The sequence below is a fragment of the Tympanuchus pallidicinctus genome, unplaced genomic scaffold (assembly GCF_026119805.1).
Source record: "Tympanuchus pallidicinctus isolate F22 unplaced genomic scaffold, pur_lepc_1.0 scaffold6, whole genome shotgun sequence".
Classification (NCBI taxonomy): Eukaryota; Metazoa; Chordata; class Aves; order Galliformes; family Phasianidae; genus Tympanuchus; species Tympanuchus pallidicinctus.
In genome coordinates this window covers 7265080-7290523 of record NW_026294780.1, presented here as the reverse complement: position 1 = coordinate 7290523, position 25444 = coordinate 7265080, and the positions used below count along the sequence as shown (strand labels likewise).

At 35.1% G+C, this 25444-nt stretch overlaps 1 protein-coding gene across 4 annotated transcripts in view; it reads right to left on the bottom strand.

Annotated features, from left to right (window-relative positions):
• Positions 1-25444, bottom strand: part of HERC2 (HECT and RLD domain containing E3 ubiquitin protein ligase 2) — a 102328-nt gene that overhangs the window by 26724 nt on the left and 50160 nt on the right. For 3 of the 4 annotated variants that reach the window (XM_052664796.1, XM_052664795.1, XM_052664797.1), the window contains exons 42-72: positions 24975-25205; positions 24250-24385; positions 23575-23718; positions 21683-21825; positions 21206-21473; positions 20930-21072; positions 19919-20017; positions 19661-19829; positions 19422-19547; positions 18545-18653; positions 18267-18406; positions 17090-17280; positions 16149-16254; positions 15887-15978; positions 15129-15304; positions 14550-14661; positions 12890-12971; positions 12632-12775; positions 12033-12123; positions 10781-10958; positions 10295-10376; positions 10041-10212; positions 8194-8338; positions 7617-7842; positions 6413-6584; positions 5674-5860; positions 4773-4913; positions 4221-4412; positions 2652-2805; positions 1810-1917; positions 530-661 (exon numbers count right to left, since the gene is read on the bottom strand). In XM_052664796.1, the coding sequence (XP_052520756.1) occupies positions 530-661; positions 1810-1917; positions 2652-2805; positions 4221-4412; positions 4773-4913; positions 5674-5860; positions 6413-6584; positions 7617-7842; positions 8194-8338; positions 10041-10212; positions 10295-10376; positions 10781-10958; positions 12033-12123; positions 12632-12775; positions 12890-12971; positions 14550-14661; positions 15129-15304; positions 15887-15978; positions 16149-16254; positions 17090-17280; positions 18267-18406; positions 18545-18653; positions 19422-19547; positions 19661-19829; positions 19919-20017; positions 20930-21072; positions 21206-21473; positions 21683-21825; positions 23575-23718; positions 24250-24385; positions 24975-25205 (4591 nt within the window). The remainder of the gene's footprint in view (positions 1-529; positions 662-1809; positions 1918-2651; positions 2806-4220; positions 4413-4772; positions 4914-5673; positions 5861-6412; positions 6585-7616; positions 7843-8193; positions 8339-10040; positions 10213-10294; positions 10377-10780; positions 10959-12032; positions 12124-12631; positions 12776-12889; positions 12972-14549; positions 14662-15128; positions 15305-15886; positions 15979-16148; positions 16255-17089; positions 17281-18266; positions 18407-18544; positions 18654-19421; positions 19548-19660; positions 19830-19918; positions 20018-20929; positions 21073-21205; positions 21474-21682; positions 21826-23574; positions 23719-24249; positions 24386-24974; positions 25206-25444) is intronic. The other variant, XM_052664798.1, reaches the window with a different exon arrangement.

The following is a 25444-nucleotide window of genomic DNA, read 5'->3' as shown; positions in this document are numbered from 1 at the left end:
AACTCCACACAGGGGAGCTTAAGAGTTAAACAATCCATCTAAGAGTATTATCCTAATACTTCATGAACACCAAAACATTTAGGGTCATGACCACTTCCCTGAGAAGCCAGTTAAAGTGCTTGACCACTCTCATCTCAGTGAAGAGTTGCTCCCTAATACCCAATCTGAACTAACTCTGCCTCTTGCTTTAAGCCGTACCCTCAAGTCACACCAGTCACCATGTAATTAACCTAATACCATGGATTCATTAGGGAAAATATGTATATATATACATATATATATATATGTATGTATATATCTCTCACACGAAGTAACCTCCCTTCACAGACAAATGAGAGCAACTACAAAACATTTTTCTCTTCCCTATGTGCACCTCTCAAGCCACCTCTGTTGAAAATGCCTGCTATGTATGAAAGAAAACATTTTCTTAGTATGAATACAAATGAACAATTAACCTTTGGCATGTAAATATTTAAACTACATTGGCAAAATACTCTCACCCTTCCATAAATGAGATATATTACTTTACCTGCAGCTGGCATGATAGGATAAACAGTGAATCGCCATCCCCATCCATTTACAGAGCCATCACTGATGAACTTCCACTTTAGTTCATCCCCTGGAATTCGCAACTCACTAGACCAATCTGACCACTCACGACCTGTTACAGTAAGTAATATGAACATGTTCACGTACGCTGACCAAGCCGATCCAATCTACTCAGCAATAACAACTTCTCTCTACGGTTATTTTAATATTACAAACATCACATAAACATATTCCAAAAGAAAAGTGTATGTGGAGCACATGTACATACCTATAATGATGTTACATAACCAAAACATAATTCTTAAACAGTTCAATTACCACTTCTATTGTATGTCTTCAGTGCTTTTCATACCACTTTCAGAAGACAATTGAGCTCTTACTACAGTCCCACTGTCCTGTCTTCAAATTATCTATTCATATAACAAAAATATATTGAAGCATTAAGCTTTAGGTCTTTTTCCAATAAAAAACAGCTCAATAATAAAGCACATGAAGATGTGCATCTGAAACAGGTTGGGGAAAAAGTCGTTCACAGTAAAAGCTCACATTATAGTGTGTCACATTAAGTGCTGAAAAACATTAAGTATGGGTGGTATACTTATATTCTTGCACGATGTCGCAGATGGAAAGGGTTAAGATTTGATGAGATTTCAAATACTCCTCTATCATCTACAGAAAGGCAACAGCGCTTAAAAATGAAATTATAGACAATGGAATAAAAGATGTGGAGATTTCATGTAGAGTCAGGTACATAGACCAGAGCAGAAAACAGAAAGACAGAGCCTAGATTCTATTTTGGGCATTCAACAGAAGAAGAACATTTGTCTTGACTGTAAAAATAAAATAAAATAAAATAAAAGCTCAAATTCCTGCAACTATTACTTGAAAAACTCAAAGGGTAGCAAAAAAAAGTATCCTCTTCCAATTGTTTTTCAATTTGTTCAACTTTGATTATGCAGAAAATCATACATGGGCTGTGAGCGCTAGAAACTTTTTTTTTTTTTTTTTTTTTTTTTTACATTCCAACTGCTTTTAGGAAAAATATAACAACATATATGTCTGAGAGTCTATGAATTCAAATATTCAAGTTCATTCATGTATGTCTGCATATAGATCATCTTTCCTTTTTGATTTAAAATGGGACATCAGCTTGTACTTTCTCCTCCTTTTTAATGGCACATTGCTCACAAGGACTATGTCACAGTGGCACATTTATTCAATGGTTAACAGTAAATCACACAAGACACTTTTGAAAAGCACCTGATCGGACGGAAACAATTCTGTTGACACCATCCATGATGGTGAGTGGATCATGACGCCGCTCTGTAGAACACTGGCGATCAAATTCTACTCTCAGTCCCTCAGCACCTAAACAGCAACAAAGAATTTACACACTTCTACAGAGCAATCAATCCCACAAGCAAATGCAGTATTTTCGAAATCCACATGAAATCAAATGCAATTGTTTGGAAGCCATAGTGCTATTAATAAAAATAGAAATGTGAACTTGCTTTGGTTTAATGACAAACTGCTTCTAACTTCTCTTTGAAAGACCTACATTACAGGCAGCTCACGTGAATCGGAGCTAGCATACAGAAGACTATGTTCAGAACATTCCCAATTGAAGTTGCCATAGCAAAAAAATATTTATTTACAGTTAAGACAAATATCAAAAGGTAAAGGCAACAGAGAGCTTAAGTATCAGCACTGGAGGAAGAACTAGATGAAAATACAGCACAGAAGGAAAAAAGTATCTGCTAATGATTAAGGCTACATGATGAGCGTTCAATTACTGACCCTGAAAATGACTGCAGTCATTCTCAGCTTCATAAATGAACAGAAAACAGCAGTAATACATAGCTGCAGAGAAACAGTGTACGGGATTCAGTCACAGGACCCAAACTTGGGTAAATGTGTATTTCACATGACTGAGATGTTCATGCAGTATATAAGTGTTTTAAAAAACATTTTATTACAGCAATAGAACAGATAATATGACCTTAAAAGTTCAATACATGTTTTTGTAAGCTGAGAAAAAAAATTTACATATGCAGGCTTGCAAGTACCTGAGTTTTAGTAATATAACTCTAGGAATCCTATACCTGGTATTTTAACTGTGCCACTAGATGATGTATCATCAGTATATGGATGGCTGCTTTCTACCACAACTGGCTGCGAAGAGAGGCGGCCACTCTGTGAGTCAGTTGCCACATCTTCTAACTCAGTAACACACAGCTCCAACAACATATCAGCAACCTAAATCAAGAAAAACAGTCACACACCTAAGAATCAAGCTTATGAAAGCAGTGCATGGTTAGTCCAGGAACTCTGAGCCAACTATCATTCTTTCACACTTGAAAGTAAAAACAAAAAAAAAAAAACCCCAAGCAAAACAAAAAAAAAAAAATGTATTCTGATTCATAAACTAACACATTCATTCAGAATATGAAAAAAATTAAGTAAATGCCAAAGCAACTGATGATTTCCATTGCAGAAAAACTGAATTGTAAACATAAACCAATAGTGAAATATGTAAGTATATAACCCATATGCAACATTAAAATGCATTGTTTAGAGAGAAAACTCCAATTATACTAATTTCTGAAGAGCAGTTTCAAAAAGATTCTGACTGAGTAGGGAGAAGAAATTTTTAATTTACTTGTTAACGTCTGAACAATTCAAAAAATGATATGTAAATGCATGTATTTAATTGGAGTAGGAGGGATACAACTACATCTCAAATCCAGAATAGAATATCATTGATATACATATGGTCATTGATATACATATATCAATATATCAATGACCATATGATCATCACAAGGAATTTAAAGATTTGAAAAAAAGATGTTTAATAGGTACTGAAATACCACTTTGTTACTCTTACAGCATCTGTTAGAGTGGCCTCTCACAATCCTGATTTAATAGAACAGATACGCCCTAAGATTTCATTTTTTAAAGTACAGCTGTCTTGTCATTTATATCATTAATTGAAAAAAAAAACCTCAGAATTCTTAGCAAAGTCATTATTTATCTTTTTGATTAGTGAAAAAAAGAAACACAAACAAGAGCTTTGCATAATCACTTCCAATGTTTCAAAGCAGACTTGAAGCAGTGCAGAGCCGTAAGTGAAATATGTTATATCAGCATCGTAAAGCAAATGCATCATTACTCATTAAAAAAATATTAAAGAAACATTAAACAACATTCAGTTCATTCCCATAAGAAGATATTATATGCAACAGTTATGATTGTCATATTCTGTTGTATAGCTTTTGGTAGCCAGTATTACAACATTCATTCACAGTTTGTTAGTTATCCAAGGAAAACTCACACCCATGAACATTTTGCAAATATTTCTTAATTTCTTAACTTGTTTGATTCAGTTTCATGTTTGTCAGAATGATAAATCAGATATATGATTTATATATGAAATTATATATGCATATTATGGCATAAATATCAGACATATTTACACTTGTTTCAAATAAATATATTCATGAAGCATCTCCATTACAGTTATTAAGGTTCAGATGCATTAAGTTCAACTGTAATTTTCATGCTTACTAATCTTCCCAGTACATCAAACTATACCACAAATAAATGAAAATATTCCAGTAAGCTAAAAACACAAAGGACATAGTTAAAAATGCAAGATAACAAAATCTGACCTGTGGGTAAGCTGTGCCCATACCAGACAGAACAGCTGAGAGAACATCTCTTCCCTTTTCACCTGCTCGGTTGGACACAGCAAGCTTTAGCAGGTCAACCATGACTCGCGTGTCATCTGGGACCAATAGGCTAGTAAACTCATCCAAGTACTGAGGTTCTGGGCCAGACACTTTACTTTGGCTTTCTACATCCTACAAAACAAATTGCAGAAAGATTTAGACAGGGAAGATGAAAAAGGAATCTCATTGAATACAAATGTACTAATTTGTCTGAAGAAGTCTGAAAGTAGTTTAAGACACAATTCGCAATTCTGGGACTACATGGCCTCAGAATTTACCTACTGTTAAAACAGTTTCTCAAGTGAAAAAGCTTTCCAAAATTGAATTCCTTCAGCTTCAGAAAAAAAGAAAAAAAAAGTAGCAGTAATCACCCAGTCTCTGAATGTACTTTAAAAATGCAATCACTTATAGAGTAACTTCAAATGATCTAAAACAGCAGAACTGTTCAGTAACAGCACTATAAGGACTTAAGGAAGGCATTAACAACATTACTTCTTTGGTTTTTGTCATGGTTTCTGCAATGATGCTGGCAGCTCCAGGATCATCTGTGACTGGAATAAAAGGACGGGAAGAGGCAGCAGCAGCTGAGGGAGTTACAGCAGATGGTGTCACAGCATCTTCTGAAGAAACAACCTAGCCAACACGAACAAAAGTAACAAAGGCTGCAATGAGTGTAACAAATCCTTTAGGAGTGTATTTATTTTTCAGAAGGGTTTGTGTTCAAAGACAGTAGCAATTCAAAAACAGTCATAAATTCAGATACAACAGTTTCATACCCTGTTTTTCTAGCTCCTATTTTATGTTTCTAACATGATAAGTCAGCAATGACATCCACATACTACAAAACATACACAGTAAAACATCAGTGTCTGCAGTGGAGTCTGCAAAGCAGAAGACAACCCCATAAATACATGTCAAATTAGTAGTATGTGAAGGAAAAGATCTTCAGCAGCAAGCCTTTCTTCTTCATGATTCTACTAGCAGTTCAGAATCAAGAGAGTGGAAACCCATTTACGCTCTTCTGTCTACCTTATGTTAACTAAGTTTACAATGATATTTCATTAAATAATTGCTGAATAGTCTTTTAATCCAGATTTTTAATCAGTCTTGCAAAATTACTTTGCTATCTGATCAAATAATAAACATTTTAAAACTAACTTTAAAATGCTACTATAAATCATAATTGCATTTTTATGACATACTGCATGCTGAAAGTTCAAAGCTGATTCCAGAAAAATTTGTTTTTCCAAATCTGACATACATAAAGCATCCACTCCATAAATTAGAGGATGAAAACAACTCTTTAATCTCCGCTACTTTACCATCAAACTAAATACTATACAGTTCTAGCTTTACTCTTAAACAGTGTTGAAAAAAATTCATTAGACACTACCTCCCCTCTCCTGTCCTGCCACGGGTTTGGGCTCAGTCTCTCTTCTATATCTCCTACAAGCATGCATTCATCTCCACTTGCAGGGCTTCCTGTAGAAGTAGCATCTGATGGGGGGGCTGGTGATGAAGAGGGACATTCTACTGGTGCAATCATACTTGCAGGCATCAGTGCTCCAACAACTGCATCCCTGAAATCATTTAGGACAGATTCATATAAGCCTAATTATACTCCTTTGTTGAACTCAGAAAAAAAAAAAAAAAATGGCATCAGCTTGGCTTAGTAAAATAAGCAAAGGTTTCCACAGGCAGAGTTTAGCTCCATTCTCGAAGTTAAATGCTTAAATATTGTGTCTTAAGGCCATACTATTTTACATGAGCTCTCCTCTAAACGAATTTTAACAGCAATATTCTGTTCTCTATCAACGAGGAACGGTAAAGTTTTATTATTCTTTCAACCCTGTTCCCTGCTGCTTCTTCCACTTCACCTATCGTGACATATTTATACCCCTATTACACAGTGTACTTGAGCATGCCTGAATAAATGTTTTTCCCCAGGTAGTGAAAGCTTCTTATTCTAAAGAAATCTAATATGAATATCAAAAGAAAAATTAAGCGAAGCTTGGCCGTATCCTGAGAAGTCCAAATCATAAAACCATTTACAGCTGACTCAAGAGACAGCGAAACATGGTACAGTATGACATGTATTGCTCTTTAAAACAAAGGAATACTTGAACGCCTACCTGGCATACATGATTTGCAATGCCATCAGAATATGAGATAATGCCTGCTGTTTGGCAACGTTCCCATCAAGCGACAGGAGAATCTTAGCAAGGGAAGGGCGATTTGGCTTCAAACTATTTGCGCCGCTAATCTTGTTACTGGCAGCAGAAGAATCTGCATCTGAAGGAACACCTGAAGTGAAGGGGGGAAAAAGAGAAAGCAATTGTTTCTGTTTTACTAAAAGTGTACTACATAATCGGAACTTAATCTCATTTCTTAGTAGATCATTACAGATCACAGAATCATAAGATAGCTGACATTGGAAAGCACCTCTCGGTCCATCTGCTTCCATCCCTGCTCCACCAGAGCCTCCCAGAACAGGGCACCCAGGCACACATCAAGGCAGCTTTCAGGAGGTGCCTCTCTGAGAATGCTGTGCCAGTGCTCTGTTATATACACAATAAAGTGGCTGTAAATCTAAGCCTAAAGGACATTTTTAAACTGCAGTTCTACAGTTACAATACTGGAATCAATACTGAAGCTTTTTCAGCAAATGCCTTCATAAAACAGTGTTCTACCTTTTCACTTATTCATGAAGAATGGGATAACATATAAATATTTTAGTGATTGGCATTTAAAACAAATTTTACTTAAACAGAAATTTTACAAACAACATTAATATTAATTAGGTATCCTAAAAATACTAAATAAATATTCTATATATATAGTTCTTACTCTCTTTACTCAGTTTTCAAAGAAAGCAATTAGCAAGATGTTTGGATCTTTTATGCTTAATACAAAACTTCTTTGTCTTTTCTCAGTATTCTTAGTCGCTTACTTCAGAACAAATAATAGCAGTAGTGTAAAAACTACAGCAAAGAGATGACATGTAACAAGGCCAGTGTTACAGTAGCATCCATTTACCATGTCTACAAAGCTATACTCTACATTAAAAGACAAAGACTTTGCAGTATTCGATCAAGTATGTTACACTTTACTTTTGAACAAGCCCTTTATAAATCCCCATTTTCAGGAAGAGGCTTTTTTTTTATTTAGATGGGGGTGTTCCTCATATTGGATGCTTTTTGATCTTTTGCTTCTTTGCTGACTTTTAGTTTTCTTTAGACAGTGCTCTTTTTGTACTCTTCTATCAACTGCCAAACTACGCGCACACCTAACTCTACTCTGGCATTAAAAAAAAAGCATAAGATGATGTCTACCAACCAAGATAAGAAGCACCTAAAGGGTCCCTCGCTGTCTGAAAAAGTACTGGCTCGTGAACAGATGGTGTAGCTACATCCACTGTTGTCCATGCTACACTGTGGGAAGATCCACAAGCAACCCGGGTGATTTTCTGGCCTTCCAAGCCTTGGACAAGAGTGGGCTTTCTATTGACTGTAGTAGTTCCATTCCCTTGTTGCCCATGGTCATTGTCACCCCAAGCGTAAACCTGCCAGAAGACATTTCAGTTCATTAATTCACCTCAATGATTGTCTCATTTCTTTTCCTTACAACTCTACAGAAAAAGCTGAGCGATCTGTATTAATAATCCAGAATATTTTATAGAACTTATTACTTTATTTTTAAATAATGCAAGTGTTGTCATATGTTAAAAAAACAAGGTAACCCTTTATTAGGTGATTCCTAAATCACTGTAGATTTATAAATCATCAGCTGATCAATTATACAATGTTCAAAGTGAACAACTAAATTGAAAGAATCAATTTCATAGTAATTACTCCAGATTTTGTTTCTTTATGGATGGAGGAAACAGGGGAAAGGAAGGTGATAAGTAACATACCTGTCCAGTGTCAGTAACTGCTAGACAGTGGAGGGCACCTACTGCCACATGCACGATCTTTTTGCCCCTCAGACCCTCCACTACTTGAGGCTTTCGCACATGTACATCAGTGCCATGGCCCAGCCTGAAGTAATCTCCCTTACCCCTAAAACAGACACAAAAATAAAAGCAAAATTCAGGACAATTATAGTGCTCACACTATTCAAAATTGAATAAACAAAGGATAACTGCAATTCCATGACCCCACTACATTTCACCTCAGTCTAGAACAGGCATCATTTATGACTTTTCATACACCTGCAGTTATATGGAATTTCACCTGCTGCAGATACACTGAAATTATAAACACCTACAAAACTGATTGTTATACTTTTTGGACCTACTTATAGTAATAAGGATAAACCTAAAAATAACAGATTATTTACCAAGTTCACTCACTTGAAAAAAAATACGAGAACTACTGTGTATACAGAATTGAGCTTCTTCAAACTGTTGCAAGCCTCAGTATAGGTTCTCAATTTATCATAATCTAATCTTATAAAATTGTCATAAAGAAAACAAAGCACACTAAAAATATACCATAGAGGAAAAACTAATGTAGACAGCTTAAAATGCCTGTGAATGAAGAGGAAAAAGATCAATATTTCTTCCTTGTGTTTTAGTAACCATTTACTCATCTCTGCAGCTCACCAGAACCAATTTCTAAAAAAAATAGTTCATGCTGGAAGTGAATGTGTCATATAGTACCACTGGCTACCTAAAGATGTAATACAGAAGTTACAGCTTTTCTCTCAAATCAGTACGAATTTGTTAAGATAAAACTTAAGAAGCATCTCAGTCATAAGGTGCAGATGTGCACAGGTGAAACAGAAGAAAAAAATAAAATCTCCTTGCCATCCTGTAATGTCGTGAAATTATGCAAGAATTTTGCAAAACATTCTTGAAGACTGCCAAATTCCCCTTCCTCTTACTCCTTTCATCACCACAAGAACTCAGAGGCGAAAGAGAGACAAATCTAGTTTCTAGTGGCCAACGATGAATGAGAACTACTAAAAGCTTTTCTCCCTTTTAATAAGAGAAGTAACTTTTAAAAATATAAGTTTTGTGGATTTCTCTATATTATTCATCAGTTGCTGACAAATTATGTAACAACAACAAAACAAATTTTACATCATCCTAGGTTTTATATGTGCCAAACAGGTCAGTTTATATTCAAAGATGGGGTAAGACCTTGAGCTGTAGAGATCTGAAATTGATTTGCATTACAGAAATTGACAAATTTTACAGAAAGATTTATAAACTTAAAAAGCAAGGCTTGTGCTCAAAACAAAAGTAGAAACAAACAAAGAGGAAAAATAAAAAAGTCTCTATTGATAACTCCGTGGCTTTCCCAGCAGCATTGAACTCTGCAGTGTCCTGCATGTTTTCAAGGCAATCTGTTCTGCACTTGCTTACTCTTGTAACTCTTCGTTCTTGTTACTTCCTGACTCTACCAATCTCTGTTTTAACTGCAGGCTATGATTCCCATGTTCTCTTTTTTTCCCAACTCTGCTCCAAAGTCTTAATTTAACATTCTTTTGCGTACTTCATTACTCTCAAGAGAGAAAATGTTCAGTGAGACTCAGGAATTCTAGCAGAGTACAGCACATAATTCAGTATGTAGGCACAGTATACAAGACACAGTGAGCAACTGAACAGATCACAGCTTTTCTCAAAGAGCTTCCTATTTAAAAGACAAAGTCATCACACAGATGAAGTACAGATGGGGTTAAGGCAATCAAATAGCAGTAAATACAACACATACTTAGCAATTGCTTTATTAATATTTTCTGGCAAATTTCACATACCAGGTCCATACCACTCCTGACTTGGTCAATGCCAACGAGAACTGTGCACCACACTCAATCTGACAAACGCCTTGGCCATTTAGTCTTTCAATGTTCTGAGGAATGTTGCATCCTTCACTTCCTCCTCGGCCCAGTTTTCCAAAATCACCATCACCCCAAGAAAACACCAAACCTAACAAACACCAAACTGTAGGTCAAACAATGATCACAGTATTCCCACGTGCCAGAAAGCTTCTGGAAAAAGATATTCCTACCTTCATCTGTCAAAGCAAGAGTCTGAGCATCTCTGCTTCCACAAGCAACCTGAATTACTCTGTGTCCAAGGAGCACTTTAACCTGCAAAAGAGAGAAAGAGATGTTTCAAATACATTAATTATGTTTTTAAAACTTTACAAACATTTTCAAGCTGTTACACTTGACGTCCAGGTTATCAAGTCCTGCTCACTCAAGATCTAACACTGCTCAGTGACAGCTATGTGTCAGAACAGATGCATGACATGTAAGTTCAAAACAGTATTTCAAAACAGCACTAGCTGCTCTGAATGCAAGAGAGACTGCATCTTTTCAGCCCTCCTGAAATACTTAGCACATCAGAGGTAGGTGTACCAAAGCCCAATCAGATCACTCCAAAACAATGTTATCGTACTGCATTTATGGTTTTGGATTTGCTTTACCTTTATTTTACAATTTACTAAATGAGCACATTCACATTTCATCAGAGATGAGAAACATTATTTTACCATCTTCGGCTTCAGCTGTGTAGTATTATCTCCATGTCCTAACCTTCCATATTCTCCAAGACCCCATGTATACAGTTCACCACTAGAGGTAATGGCAGCACTGTGGGAGCTGCCACAAGCAATATCACGGATACGTTTGGTTTTCAGTGCTTCTATCAGTCTGGGTTTATCACAATTCCTAAAGAGAGTAAATAAACAACATATCATCATTTTTTGAAGAGTTGTACAGTACATTAAGTTCTACAATTCAAAAATTTTTGTACTTAAAATTAACGGTAATCTAAAGGTAAATAACATGTAACTCGTGATTCCAATATTAATTCCTTATTATCACCACGAGTTTTAAATTTATACCAGTTAAACATATCTTAATGTATTTCAGTGTACTTTTGCTAATACTGTTGCATAAGATTGTATAAGAGTCACTATTAATGTTTTATAAACATATACATGGCTTCTGCGAAACACTATAAAATTCTCCCATGAAATGCCTACAGCAAGAATTTCAAGTTTCTCTTTTAATATGTTACAAAAAATGCAAGACATTTGAACAATAAAATAATAACACTGCTCTAAACTGCACTTTCTTTTTCATAGGTTTGACAACGACAATTTGGAATATTTATTTATTGTCACATCTACAAACACTGAGTTGGGCACTGTAACTTTCTATGTATTCTGAGCAGCTTTTTGGAATATACCAGAGTGATAAACAAAGATTCCCCCCTCACCACAGGCCACATCTATTCTTTTTCTTCCAAAACTTCGTTCTATGTCACATATGAAGAAAAATTCTGACAAATTTAATTTTTTCCTCACCATTGTCACATGGAAGACCGAAATACTGAATTTATTTCTAGATGTCAAATTTGTGAATTCTGGTCAAAGAACAGGCTACAAAAAAACTTGCAGAGTTGCAGTAGGAGCTGTTAGTGCTCAGGAATATAAAAATCGATACAGTTTTACATGTCAAGGTAGCTCAGTAAAACTCACAACAGTAACAGAAAACTCAAACTGCAGAAGTATATTATTCCATCAGTAACATTAAAAAAAAACAATACAGAATTCTACTGAAACTGCTACCAATTGCTGCACTGTTGACATACACTGCTGAAAAAAAAAATCTTTTCAGAACACAGACGTTTTATTTCTGTTAAAAATTCTGCCATTGTCAGTAGTGGTATTGCATGTCACAGCACAGCTATAAGCAAATCTTCTCTTACTACAAGCCAGATAAAACTGGTATCCTTACATTCGACTGAAGTGACCAAGTTTACCATCATCTCCTTCACCCCACGAAAATATCTTTCCATCTACAGTTAACGCCATAGCATGCCGGCCACCTGAAAGTATAAACTCAAATTTAAGTGTTCAAGCAGGTAGAGAAGGTCTAGCAAAAATCTCAGAGATTTGACATTGCTTTGTATTTATGATGTAGTTGCGTAAGTGGATACAGTTAGTTGCGTTCTTAAAAGCTTCAATGTGTTTTAATTTAAAACAAAATGTTTGTGACTATAGGCTTCATGGCACATTAAAAATAGAAATAACAACTTAATTTGCTATTTACAATGCTGCAAGGAAATCAGCAAACAAACCACTATTTAACAATATTTAAAACATGAAAATACTTCTTTTGGAGTCTACTATAAGTTTTCCAGTAGTTAAGAAACTAGATATGGTCTAAATTCATAGAATTTAGTATCTTACACAGAATTAAACAACCTGTACTTACTAAAAAATAACTTTAAAAAAATCAAATATTCTGGTGCATTACAGCACTAAAGAAACTACAAAACAATTTCTATTTTTAAGCTTAATGTTCCAGTTATATATGTAAGAATAACAACAGACCTGAGTGAACAGCCACCTTCTTTACAACGTAGTTACTGAGAGCTGTGATCTGGCGGGGAATAGGCACAGTTCCACTGGATATTCCTAAACCCAACCTTCCATTTGTGGCTTCTCCACAAGCATATACCTTACCCTCTACAGTCACTAAAAGTGGGGGGGAAAAAAAAAAAAACAAAAATAGTTTGTAATGCCAACATTTCTCAAATGGAAATTTATTTCTGCCCTTAAATAATGACACATACTTTAAACTTGTATTACCTGCAAAAAGGCTTTTGGATCCTCCAGCCACTTGTACAACATTCAATGCAGACAGGGTTTCAGAAAATGAAGGAACCTTTATCTAGAGTAGAGAGGAAAAAAATCATTCCAATATATTTTGCAGTTATATAAATTACAGAAAAGAGCTATTCTGAAGTGATAAAACTCTGACAGTTATCACTTTTATTATTATAGAATCATAGAATCACAAGGTTGGAAACGACCTACAAGATCATCTAGTCCTACGGTCCAACCATATTATACATGAAAACTCCTCATACTATTTGAACACTTTGCAGATACCCATTAATACAGACCACAAAAAAGACAGGAACCAAGAAAAGGTATATAATGCAGAAACCATGATAAATATAAACTCTGAGAGAAAATGAAATGGGATAAAAACAATCATTTTCTTTTTAGTATAGTTATTTTCTTGAGGAAAAAACAACTTAGTTCTGAAGAAAAGCATAACAGCAAAACAAACCTAACTGAAAGTGTTAACCAACACAGGTTAAATCACAACACACGTACATTTTTTCAGTAGCAAAATCCTTTAGCAATCAGGATTATAGACCAATTTGAGAAGGAAAAAAAACAACACATGCAACCTATTTTCCTCGTTACTACAAAATAGTCTTTAATCAAGCAGATTTTATGTATGTATTAAAAAAGACACCAATGCACCCTTCACAAGAGTCTTAAATCAACACACATGAAAACCTGGTTTATTCTCTTTTGTAAGAGAGGCAAACATTCAGTTATTTTTAAGCAGCTGAAACATTTACAACAGACTATTTCACTGCAGTATATGAGTAAAAAAGTTTGTAGGACATTTGTAAACTAGCATTGAAATTACTATCCTAATTAATCAATTTATGTAACTTTTAATAATAATACTTACTAAGAACTCAAAATAAAGTATTGAAGTTCATAATAGCATGATTTTTCCACCTAAAGAAGCTTAACTTAATCTTCATAGATTTCATTCATATTTATACATGCATTTTATTTTTTTCTTCCCTCACACCTCCAATTTAACCGTCTTATTTAACTCCCTTTTCTACAGGGAGACAAACACTTCAGTCAAAGGAAGTCAGGATGATTGGAGCAACAATTCATATTATTTACAGAATAAATTCGTGCTTTTAGCATCTCTCCCATCTTGCATCATATAAAAAATTATATATAAGCAGTTGCATACTGGCCTGAAACTTCTCTCAAATTGCACTTAAAGTTACACTAATAAGACAACATTAATTTGAATTTTTTTTATTATTACTGAACTAGCTCCATTTACAGGTAATAGAAAAGTTCACTGCTATCTACATTTTACACATGCAAAAAAACTTTAAAAGAACAAAGTATAGAGAGTGATACAGATTTTTAAAAAAATTAGTTTGCTATCATGTAAAATAAGTAATTAAGTGCCTGCTAAACAAACAAACAAAAACACCAACATACTACATTTCAGGGAAACAGCCAAAATGTAAATTTGCCCCAGGTTTTCCAGCCAGCACATGTCTAAACATCAAAAAGCCATAAAATAAACTTTAAAATTCTGATTAAATTGCAATTAAATTTGAGTTGTGTGAGGCTTGCATATTTTATTTTTAGCTGCCTGTGTTTTATACTAAAAATATTTAAACCACAAACATACCTTGGAACCTTTTAGTCCTCCCAGCTGATCTTTGTCATTCAGTCCCCAGACAAAAACTTTGGTTCTTATTGTAGCTGCTGATTCCAGCCCAGCTGCCTTCTTTCTAACAAGACTGAGTATATTTAGGGAAAAAAGTCAGTTTAGCAATCTATATACTATAGCACAACCATATTTTTATTTTATCTACTTATTTTACATTTCTGAGTGGTTTCAATGTCCAAATGAAGTCATCACAATTGAGTGGTATCAATGAAAAATAGAAACATAAAGCTACACAAAATATCTATCTTCTCCTGAGCAGTGGTAAATATATATATATATATATATTCACTACATTTTAAGTACGAACATAGGAAATTTTCATTTTCAGAAATCAAAAGGAACCGTACAAAATGCTACCAACTTACCAGTTGGTAATTTTCAAGTATTTATCAACAAATGAGCTACCTACAGTTGTGACACGTATATTTCTCTTTACATTCAATCTAATTAAGTTGCACTCCTCACAATTAATCTTCTGAATAGAATATATAGGAACTAAGTCTCTTTGCCAACTTTTTTCCACCTGCAGTTACCTACCTCCCAGTATTAGCTTTGTCATCATCCTCTTCCTCATTATCAGAGGCAAGGAAAGGGACTGCTGCCAAATCCTCATCCTCTGCACGTATACGTCCCAGTATGCTGAGGCCATGTATTTTGCAATCGATTCCAGAGCTTCTGCACTGCTTGATTGCAATCTCAATATACCTGTGATACTAAGAAGAAAAAACTTGATCACCATCTTTTGGGTTCTCTGCATGTTCACAATAGACAGGAAAGATCCTCAGCTTTTGCTCGACTTCATCACCGTAACAAAATTAATCAGCAACTTCCAATATTTTGCTTTTCAGAACTGTATACTTTAAGATAAACATTTGGCCTCATAAATTTGAGAACGATTTCACTTTACATCTCCTGAAAATTCAGTACATATTCCTTCTTGCTGTTACTGAAAACATTCAGAATTACTATCTGAAATGAGCTTTTTCACCCACTAAAATGAACCCCAGATTTATGTTTACTGGAATGCCACCTTGGCTCAAAGGTGTATTGAATTACATCAGAAACAAAAACTAAAATATATTGACTGCTAAAAGATATTATAGAGTTGCTCTGCGATTTACAGTAAAACTCATCAGGATAATTAAATTTACAACTGCCAGAAATGCTTCTAATATGCAGGAAAAGCAAGATACCACGCTTTAATAATCACAATAGTGCTTTTGATCCATCTGTTGCAACAAAATAATTTTCAGTTTACATACAAAAGTAATTCTCCTTACAGAAGCTTCACTTACTTCTGTACAATCACTGAGAAGAGGCACTGTGGTGTCTGTAGGATTTATGTTGATTGTCTTCAGCTCTATAAGGTTATTTAAGGAACTGCCTCCTAGTGAAAAAAGCATTGAAAGAAAGACACAGTGAAACACAATTTGTGTCGGGAACAGACACTACACATATTAAATAGATAAATAGATATTAAACGAAACTACATAAATAGATGCTGCTGGGCATTAAAAAGAAAGTATTTTTCAAGCTTCTCAGAGAACATTCACATACCTGAAACCACGACTAAAGAGGGCATGTAGCTGCTGTCTGCAGGATCCACTACCATCTTTAGTCTGTGAACAAGAACATCTGGAAAAATCTCCAAGCGTATCCAGTGCTACGGAAAGAAATAATTTCATTTTCAGATAGCATTCTTAGGACCATTTTATGATTAATAAGAATACACATACTGTTTTTCAACAAAGAATGAAAAACATTCTTAGGTAGTATAAAAAACATCTACAAGGGTGGAAATCTGGCCAGTCTAGCTCTTAATACAAAAGAAACATCAGCAGCAAGTAATTGATTTCATTCAAGAGCAACACTGCTGAGAAGACTGAGAAAGCACACTGCTCTTAAGGGTCAAAACAATGGAACACAATGTAAATCTGACTGGTTAGTGAGAACCCACAACCTGAAGGAAGGATACTTGGGGATATTTTCAGCATAGCTACTAAGAGAGCACCAAAACACACTGGAGAGAAGCCTAGCTGCAAATCCCAGTGCCTACACCGGCCACCAAGCAGTTCTATGGGCCAGTAAGAAGAGATGAAGGAGAACAAGAGAGAAATAGTCAGAAACACTTTTATTTAATAAGAACAACAAACTCACTTGAGTAAAACATACACAATGATTGCTAAGAATTGTCATCAGTTACTACACTGAACAGGCTGTTGAAATTGCCTATGGCCAACCACAGAATAAAATGATCACCCCGTGTTCCAAAAAAAATAATGAATTATCATAAGTTTTCCTTACAATTTCCAAGAAATAATGACGATGCATAGATTAAAAAATAGACATTTATTATGAAGAAACACAGTTGTACTTCAGATGCCTGTTTTTATTACTTACTCTCTTACTTGAAATAACAAAAACATTAGCAAAGTGAGGTAAGTAGTTACCCCTATGAAAAGATATGCCAAAATAAAGACGTTACAATTTCAGGTTACCTTTCCTTGTGAGCCAGAAGACTGCCAGCACTGCTCACTGCCATCAATAAGACGTGAAGCCTGATTCACAGAGGAAGAGACATTCAGATTCTTCACTATCCTTGACCAATCATCCAGTAACATTCCCCTCTGGCTACTATGTCGTCTCTTCAGCTGTTTTCCAGAACGCCCACAGAACACAGGAGACTGACCTGCATTGTTAAATGAAAGAAGATTTGTTTTATTAAACCCATAACAATGTGAAAGGAAATGGAAGAAATCAAAGACTTCAGACTTATAGTGTCAAGGTAGAAAATGTAAGAATGCCAGCTGAGCTTGAAATTGATTGCTTTTTAAAACGAGATGCAAGTACTTCATTTGAATACACATTTTCATGCCTGTCATCTGTGGTTGTGTTGTCATATTTTTTGTTCTTATGATTGATTTGTAAACCAAGCATGATTCAGTAAAAAAAAATAAATAAGTATTACAAAATCATGGAAAATTAGTATAATATCTTTAGGAATTACTAAGAGTGATTACTAAAATCATAAAGATATTCCGTCATTTTGAAATATAAATCAAAATTTATGGCCATGCATACATACAGTTGCAAAAACAGGCCCACAACATATGAATTCATGTTCTCTGCTGGTGTCCAGAAAACTATATAGCCAACTCTCAACAGAAATCCCTTATAGGACAATAGACATAGCTATCTTAACCACTCAAAAAAGATTCTGAAGGTTATTAAGGAATAAGGAAGGTTAAAGGTTAGTGAGCCATATTTTTCTTCCCTGCAAAAATTTACTTTATGTCCCTTGCACTAATGTTTATAGCTTCTGTTACAGAGTAAAAGAATGAATGTTAGGTATTTCAGGGTTGCACCTGTTGTCCTGTCACCTATGTTTAAACTGAAAAGGCTGATTCTACTATTTTTCTCTTCAGTTCTGACAGAGTTATTGCCATGCAGCCATATTTTTTTAGCTTATTTAACACTACAAAGAATGCTTTATCATTGACATTTTGGTATAGTTCAGCATGTGCAGTTGTAACATCACTGTGATATGTTAAAAACATTCTGCTGTATAAACACATTTATTATGATAAGAAGCTATAATTCAAAACTGCTATTTTAAAACATTGTATTCATTGTATTTTAAATGTATCTATGAAACACTTGGATTCTGAAACTTACCTGGTTCATTTATTCTGCCAAAAGTATGCCGGGTGTTATGCTTCCTGGTTTTAAAACATGTTTCACAAAAGTCAAAATCATCACAGTTTCTGCATTTGAACCTAGGCCCATTGATAGGAAACATCTGACAGCCATCACACCTGATTTCACGAAAGAACAAAAAGTATATAAACTTTGAGCAGTTTTCATTGTAGAAGTTAATTGTGCCATCAGTCAAGATAATAAAATCAAGGTAGTAAGGCCAATGAATAACATATATAGACTAATTCATCACTCACGTTACTCCAGGATGAATGCTGGGGACCAGTTCCATTTCTGACAATAAGCCAGTCCAGTGAGATTGCTGAGGGAAGTCTACAATAACATCTTTTCCATTGGCACTAAAAGCTGTTGTAAAAGCATACAGAAAATACTATGTGTTAGAAATCACTCTGAAATCAAACAGAAAGTGTCCAGCACCACAGTCAACAGTTTAAAAAAAAAAGTTACTTTCATAAGGAATCTTATTTTAATGGAGCTATATATTGACTTGATCAGACACCCTGGGTAAGGGCAGAGAGAAAGAAAAAAGGCAAGAAAAAACTTTTATTTGTTTATATAAATACATATAATATACAAAAAAATCTTTAGCTACATATAGTTACTTAATATATATGATATAAATAGAATATATATTTAAACAGAATACAGAAAAAATGTATTTAAATTTCCTGACTGAATTCCAAAGGAAGAGAGTTCTTCTAAACACAAATAGAATGACCAAAATCTCTTAAAAAAATTACTGAGGCCCAATGGATAATTTCTATTTCACTTACAGGCTGCCATTAGCATTATGCACTTTGATACGAAGTCTTCAAGTCGCATAAACTTTTTAGATACTAATTACATTTGTGGCTCATCCAGACAAAATACAAATAGAATTAGGAATGTGCAGGAAGCTGCAGATTCTTAAAGATCTCAAGAAGAGCTCAAAAAGGGGCATTCACAGAGTATGCATCTCTGAATTTATCACTGACATCAAATATATTCTGTTGTCTCATCATCAAGCAACATCCCACATTAGTGCATGTCTACAAAATTCTCTCCTTAAACACTGCAGAAAGTCTCTGTGGTTTCCAGTTTTATTACCCATGACCCATTTTGCACACACATTACCTTTGACAACTCCCACACTTCGGTGAGTCACTGATCCCCATTTGTATTTGGGCGTAGTAACCGAGGTTTTCACTCGCACTTTGTCACCTATCTTGATATGAGAGGCAGAACTCTGTGGTGGGAAACCTAGCAGTAGCAAGAATAAATACAAGATAAGTGTTCTTTCCACCCTCCAAAACCAATCTCCCTTTGTATAGCATGCCAGTTTTTTGATAAAAAGAAGTTAACAGTGATCTTACCTAAAAGCTCAACGTGGATATATCTGACCCAGTAAGTACCACCCTTTTGCTGCCAATCACACTGTACATTGAGGTCATGCAATCCATCTCGATCCAGTTTAATAACTTTGCCTACATCTCCTTCACAAACTTCCTCATAGGTTCTGCAGCACCTAACCATCATCCCCACCTACAAAAAAAGAACAACAAAATGCCGTAGCTCTGCAGTGATTAAAAAAAGGATTAAGTTTTCCCTACAGCTTTCATCTCCATGCTTACCTGAATATTCTCTCTCACATATACAGCATAATCATCATTACTCAGGAAATCAGCTCGTTTCTTGTATGTCTGGCTCTCTGTTACAACAGCACCACTGGACTGAAAAAAAAATCCAACACAAACGTGTATCAGTCACAAAATCTGTTTGCTATCAATTCAAATAAATAGCAGAAAAATTAAGACAAACCAACAACAAAAAAATATATATATAATAATCAAGAGATAAAGCCAGAACAAGAAAAATCTTCAAATCAACCCTCTTCAGGGCTACCATTCATGTTCTACTTTAAAGCTTAGTTTCCAGAACAACTTGCCAAAGAATATAGCTGCAGATTTTCAGAATGTGTGAAACAATCTATACATTGCTTGTGTGAGATCTGCCTACCAAAGAAAACTAGTGCAGAGAGGAATTGTGAGTAATCTACTTAGGCTCGTATACATACACTCATTTTACATTCCTTAGGCTGTGTGTTTGCACAGGAAAAAAGATAACAGTGGGTGAAAAAGACATCTCTATCTTTCTGTCATGGAAGCTATTTAATGGCCAATGTCTGAAAAATGCCCTCGTGAAGAAAAAGTATGTTATTTTATTGGTATCTTTTTGCCTTTCATTCATTAATTCTTTAGTCACACTTTGGAACCAGCAAGTTTCACTTTTTATTTTTCAGCCAAAGGAAGTTAAAAAAATAAACAAAAATAAGTCCTTGACAAATATTCCTCCATTGCACAGACCAGATTACATAAAACTGAGAACTATCAGATATACATACAGTTACCCATAGTGAAAGAAACACTTGCAATTCCACTCCCTCCTTCTGTGTTTCTCTTACATAAATATTTACAGATTATTCCTGAATTAATTTACACTATCTCCTAGAAGCACATGGCCAACATGGTCTTGAAAGCCTGTAGAAGCACAATGTTTCTGAACTCCAACCAAGTACGAGAGAAAAGAATTACAAAACGTGCAGTCAGTTAGCATGACTTAGCTTTTATGAAAATGATATTTACCACGGGACAAGCAGCTTCAGCCTCTTCCACCTCCTCTGTTATTTCTTCATCTGAATACTCATCAGAGACAGTGTCAGCATCAGAGAGATCAGTAATCTGAACATCAGGGTGATCTAACAACCAGCCAACGAGAGCTTCCACTCCTAACACATAAAACAAGCACATTCTTACTGAGGCATTCTCTAGCATTCTTAGAATAGCAATCAAGTTGATCCATTTTACATAGCATTTTAATCTGCAAAATTTCATTCTCTCTATGTCACCTGAACAAAATACCTGGTAATCCAGAAGCACTTCCAGAGGTTCCAGACAGAGATTTTAGTGCAAATTCAATGTTTTTCCTAGGAAATCCCATTTCCATAAGTTGTACTACAATGGGGAGAGGTGGAATTGGAGATTGTTTGCGTTTTTTCACTTTCGTGGGTCGGATGTGCTGTACAGTCACGGGTGTCGTAGCCTCACTAGAGCTACAGTCTTCAAACACTGGAGTTGAAGGATGAGTAGACTCTACTGCCAGATACTGGCATACTGCTAAAGCAGCAGCCTAAATGAGAACAAAGACACCAGTCCAAATAAAACAAGCATATTCAGTACAGGATGTGTGTGCAAGACTGAACTTAACGGTTATTCAACAAAAAGGTTCAGTATCACTTTTTCTTTTTTAAAAACCATAGCTTAACAAGTTTTAAATGGAACCTGAATTAGAAAGGACTATTTACTAAATTTTTTATTAGCAGAAAACAAAGACTCTACCTCAAGTTCTTGTTTGTCAAATATTGCTTTCACAGGTGATGGTTGCGTAGCTGCTGTTAAAAGTTGTTGCAAAAGAATCATGGGAGGCTGAGGTCCTTCAGGAGACATATCTCCTATGTCAGGAGAGGCTACTGCTCCATCCTCTTGAAACAAAAATAATATTTTAAACAATAAGCATGTAGTATAAGACAACCAGGGGACTTATTTGGGGGCCTATCAATAGATAAAACATATTGTTACTTCTCCAACATTTCCCCGTAGGAAAGATACATTTAAGATTAAATGTGTATCACAACTTCCATACAAAAAGGAAATGAGACATTTGTGAATGCTAAACACTAGGTTTAAAAAAATTCACTAGCAGATGCCTTATAGAAACTGCTCATTAGATGGTGAAAGTGCACAAGTAATTTAAGAGTAATTTAAGACCTTTTTACAATAACTTTATTATATAGAAGTCCACAATGAACTGCTTTGTGAAGAACTACCTATTTCCTTCTCAAACTGATCCAATAACCATAGTATCTTCCTCCTGGACTGAGTCATTTCCCTCTCTATTACACCTAGTGTGAAACAATCCCAATCAGTATTTACTGTTCCTTCAAAAGAATACACCATTTTGAATCAACTGCTTCACAATTCTACAATTCTCCAACTTTCATATTTAATATTATTTTCTTCTTAGCATAAACATTCATGTTTCCTAGATCTTTGCTGTGGATATCACAGAAAAGTATTCTCACTCATTTAATTCTAGAAAGAGGATGATAAAATATTTGGAACAATAGTAGAGCTTCATGCACTTAATATTGTTGCAGGCTTTTTCTCCTTCCTAGAAAAATGATGGTAGAAATAACACTCCATCCCCAGAGGAAAAAAAAAAAAAAAAAAGGCTATTCTTGCTTTCTTGCTGATTTAAAATTTGATGATTGAAAATAAAATCAGAAATATATAATTAAATTCAACATATATTCATTAGTTCTTTAGAGATAGTACATGCTTATCATTATTACATTATTTTACATTACATTAAAATTTCAGTTCCTTAAAGTCCTCCTGAGATTCTGCTAGACATATTATACCTTGGTTCTTGTTGCACTGGAAACCACAAAACATCTGAATACCAAGGAATGGCTATAGTAGACCTCATACTTTAAGCCTTGTAATTATAGAAGATCTACAAATCCTGCCAACTCAAATGTTTCAGTTTCAAAAAACTTGACTCATTTATTCTTCAAAAGATAAGCTGAAAATTTAAAGTGCTTTTGTGACAGAGACACTTGATTCCTGCACTCCTGAATTCTTATGCAGGCTTATGAATACAACATACATGAAGGCCACAATGTTATCTCTCCCTACACTGGACAGCTCACTAATAACAGAACACCAGGTGGGTGCTCACAGTCATGATCACAATCCAAGAATACAGTCCAATATCAGAGAAAGCTTAATTTGAGCTGTCCTTGCTGAAGCAGAAGGCTGTGCAGCAGTGATCTCTCTGTGATGAGAGGGATGCCTCTGAACATTTTCTTAATCTTCAGAAATAATCTTTACAACTATGTATGAGGCTATGAGTTAAACTTCGATTTATATTAGGACTTAGAAATTTAAGTGGTAAACTGATCACTGTAACTCTTATAATCATAATGGTTTAATGGTATCAATCCATTTACAGTAATAAATCAAATTGCTGTCATATCACTTAGAACCACACAGATGTTGCTTCTTCTGCAGCAGCTTTTAATAAACAAAGTTAAAGCACTCCTGAATTTTAACCTTCAATTTTTGATTTTTAGAAGGCAAACCTAATTTCTAAGCTCTAACTGCAATTAGCCAGGGTCATTGTAATATGTTCTAACTTCAAAACACACTCAAGTTGCATTTCAGAATACCTCCAGGATTTAATGCACTCTCCTGAACAGCTGGCTGAGATAAGATCTGCCTTAATGTATCCTGGTGAGAGAGCAGAGCTCGGCCTGCTTTCAGAATGTACAGCTTTAATTGCTGGCATCTCAGCAGATCCAAATCCACTTGACCTACGAGAAACATTAAGCAGTCACTAGCACTATAAATATTTTCTATTACAGAATTAAGGTGGTATTCATACAACCTCAATGCAAAGAAATCAGTTCACATCTTAACTCTTTGTGAAAGCTTATGAAATGCTATCAAATATATGTTAGTTTGAACCTAAATAACAAGTCTGTATATATTCTATGACTTGTGATAAAAATACCACTTTTTTTTTCCACACCTCAGACAACCATGCAGCTAATATATGATACAGTAGTTGTCATTACATACAACAGTATTTATAAGAATTCAACAGAACAAGCCCAGCCCTAAGCCACATTTACATTTTCTCAAAGTAAAAACAGTATCCCACTCATGATGAAGGACAACTCTTCCCCAGCTGTATTGTCTCCTAAGTACATATTATCCAACGGTGATTAGGAAACAAGGTAAAGTTCCAGAAAATCCTTTTTCTTATGTACGCTAGCTGTTTCCAGTATTTTCCCCAGAGAATATCTAGCCCTTTAAAACAACAACAACAAAAATAACTGTACCTGAAAGACCTTGATGGGGAGACTTCATTCTGTGTTTTTCTATTTTACTTCCAGCCAGATTTACTAGTTGAGCCCAAATGGATAGCATGGGTTCAGTGAAAGGCAAGTTGTTTACATTAAAAGCCACAACTGGTAGCTGGGCAGAGAAAGAACCAGACAAAAACAAAAAACGAATAAGTATTTTACAAAATCATTCACAACTTCAAATTTTTGTTGACTAAGGAAAAGGAAGAAGTAACATCTGTATTATTTTTCTTCCCCAGGAAGAACTGGAGAAGATTTACATTCCTTACAAACTCCTAAGCTTGTATTGGAAACACAGCTAAAGCAAGGAAGAACTGCAGTCCCTGAAGTTTACTATACACTTACTTTGGTTGTACATTCACTAAATCCATACTAACCAATTTGAGATTAAGATTCAAGTGAAAACACCTAAGAGATTTGACACTAGTTAGCAAATAAAGAAAATAAACAAGCTTTTCTCACACAAGATCCGTGTATCAAATTGTCGGGATTTGAGATTTTACCTCAAGTCAAGGACTTGAATCCCTTCTCCTCACCTCCCCAAAATATGATCTTAGTTTAGCATTCAGAGCACTGTAAGTCCTGAATGTCAAAGTATTTACTCAACCAAGAACGAATATTTTCTCTGCATCATGACAGCGCCTTTAATTTCACAAAAACACACCCTTCCCTGTACTGAAGCCCAAAGAAAACAAACGTACTGGTTTCAGTTGATTCAGAGGGCACACTCTACATGTTCGCATGTCGTAGAACTGCACAGTGATTTTCCCTTTGGGAGTGATGCGCGTCACCGTGCCTTCTCCAAATTCATCATGAACCACCTGACCGCCCAGCCTCAAGCGACTGTCTATGCCACCAATCACAGCTAGCACTGCCATTAGGCCTCCCACCTCTGGATTCTCAGTGTCAGGAAAGTAGTCATCCAAAACAGCCTACCAAAGAACAGTAAAATTAACTGTAGGGAGAAAACGTATACTTTCATCTGCTTTAAAATAAAAGATAATTATACGTACTTCAATTTAAAAATTACAACACAAACACATACATTTATAAATATAAAAAATGGTTTCAAAATTAAGCTTAATATTGTTTACATTTATATTGTTTACATTTAATATTTATCATTTCAAAATAAACATTGCTATAAAAATGAGCTTATTTTAAAACGTGG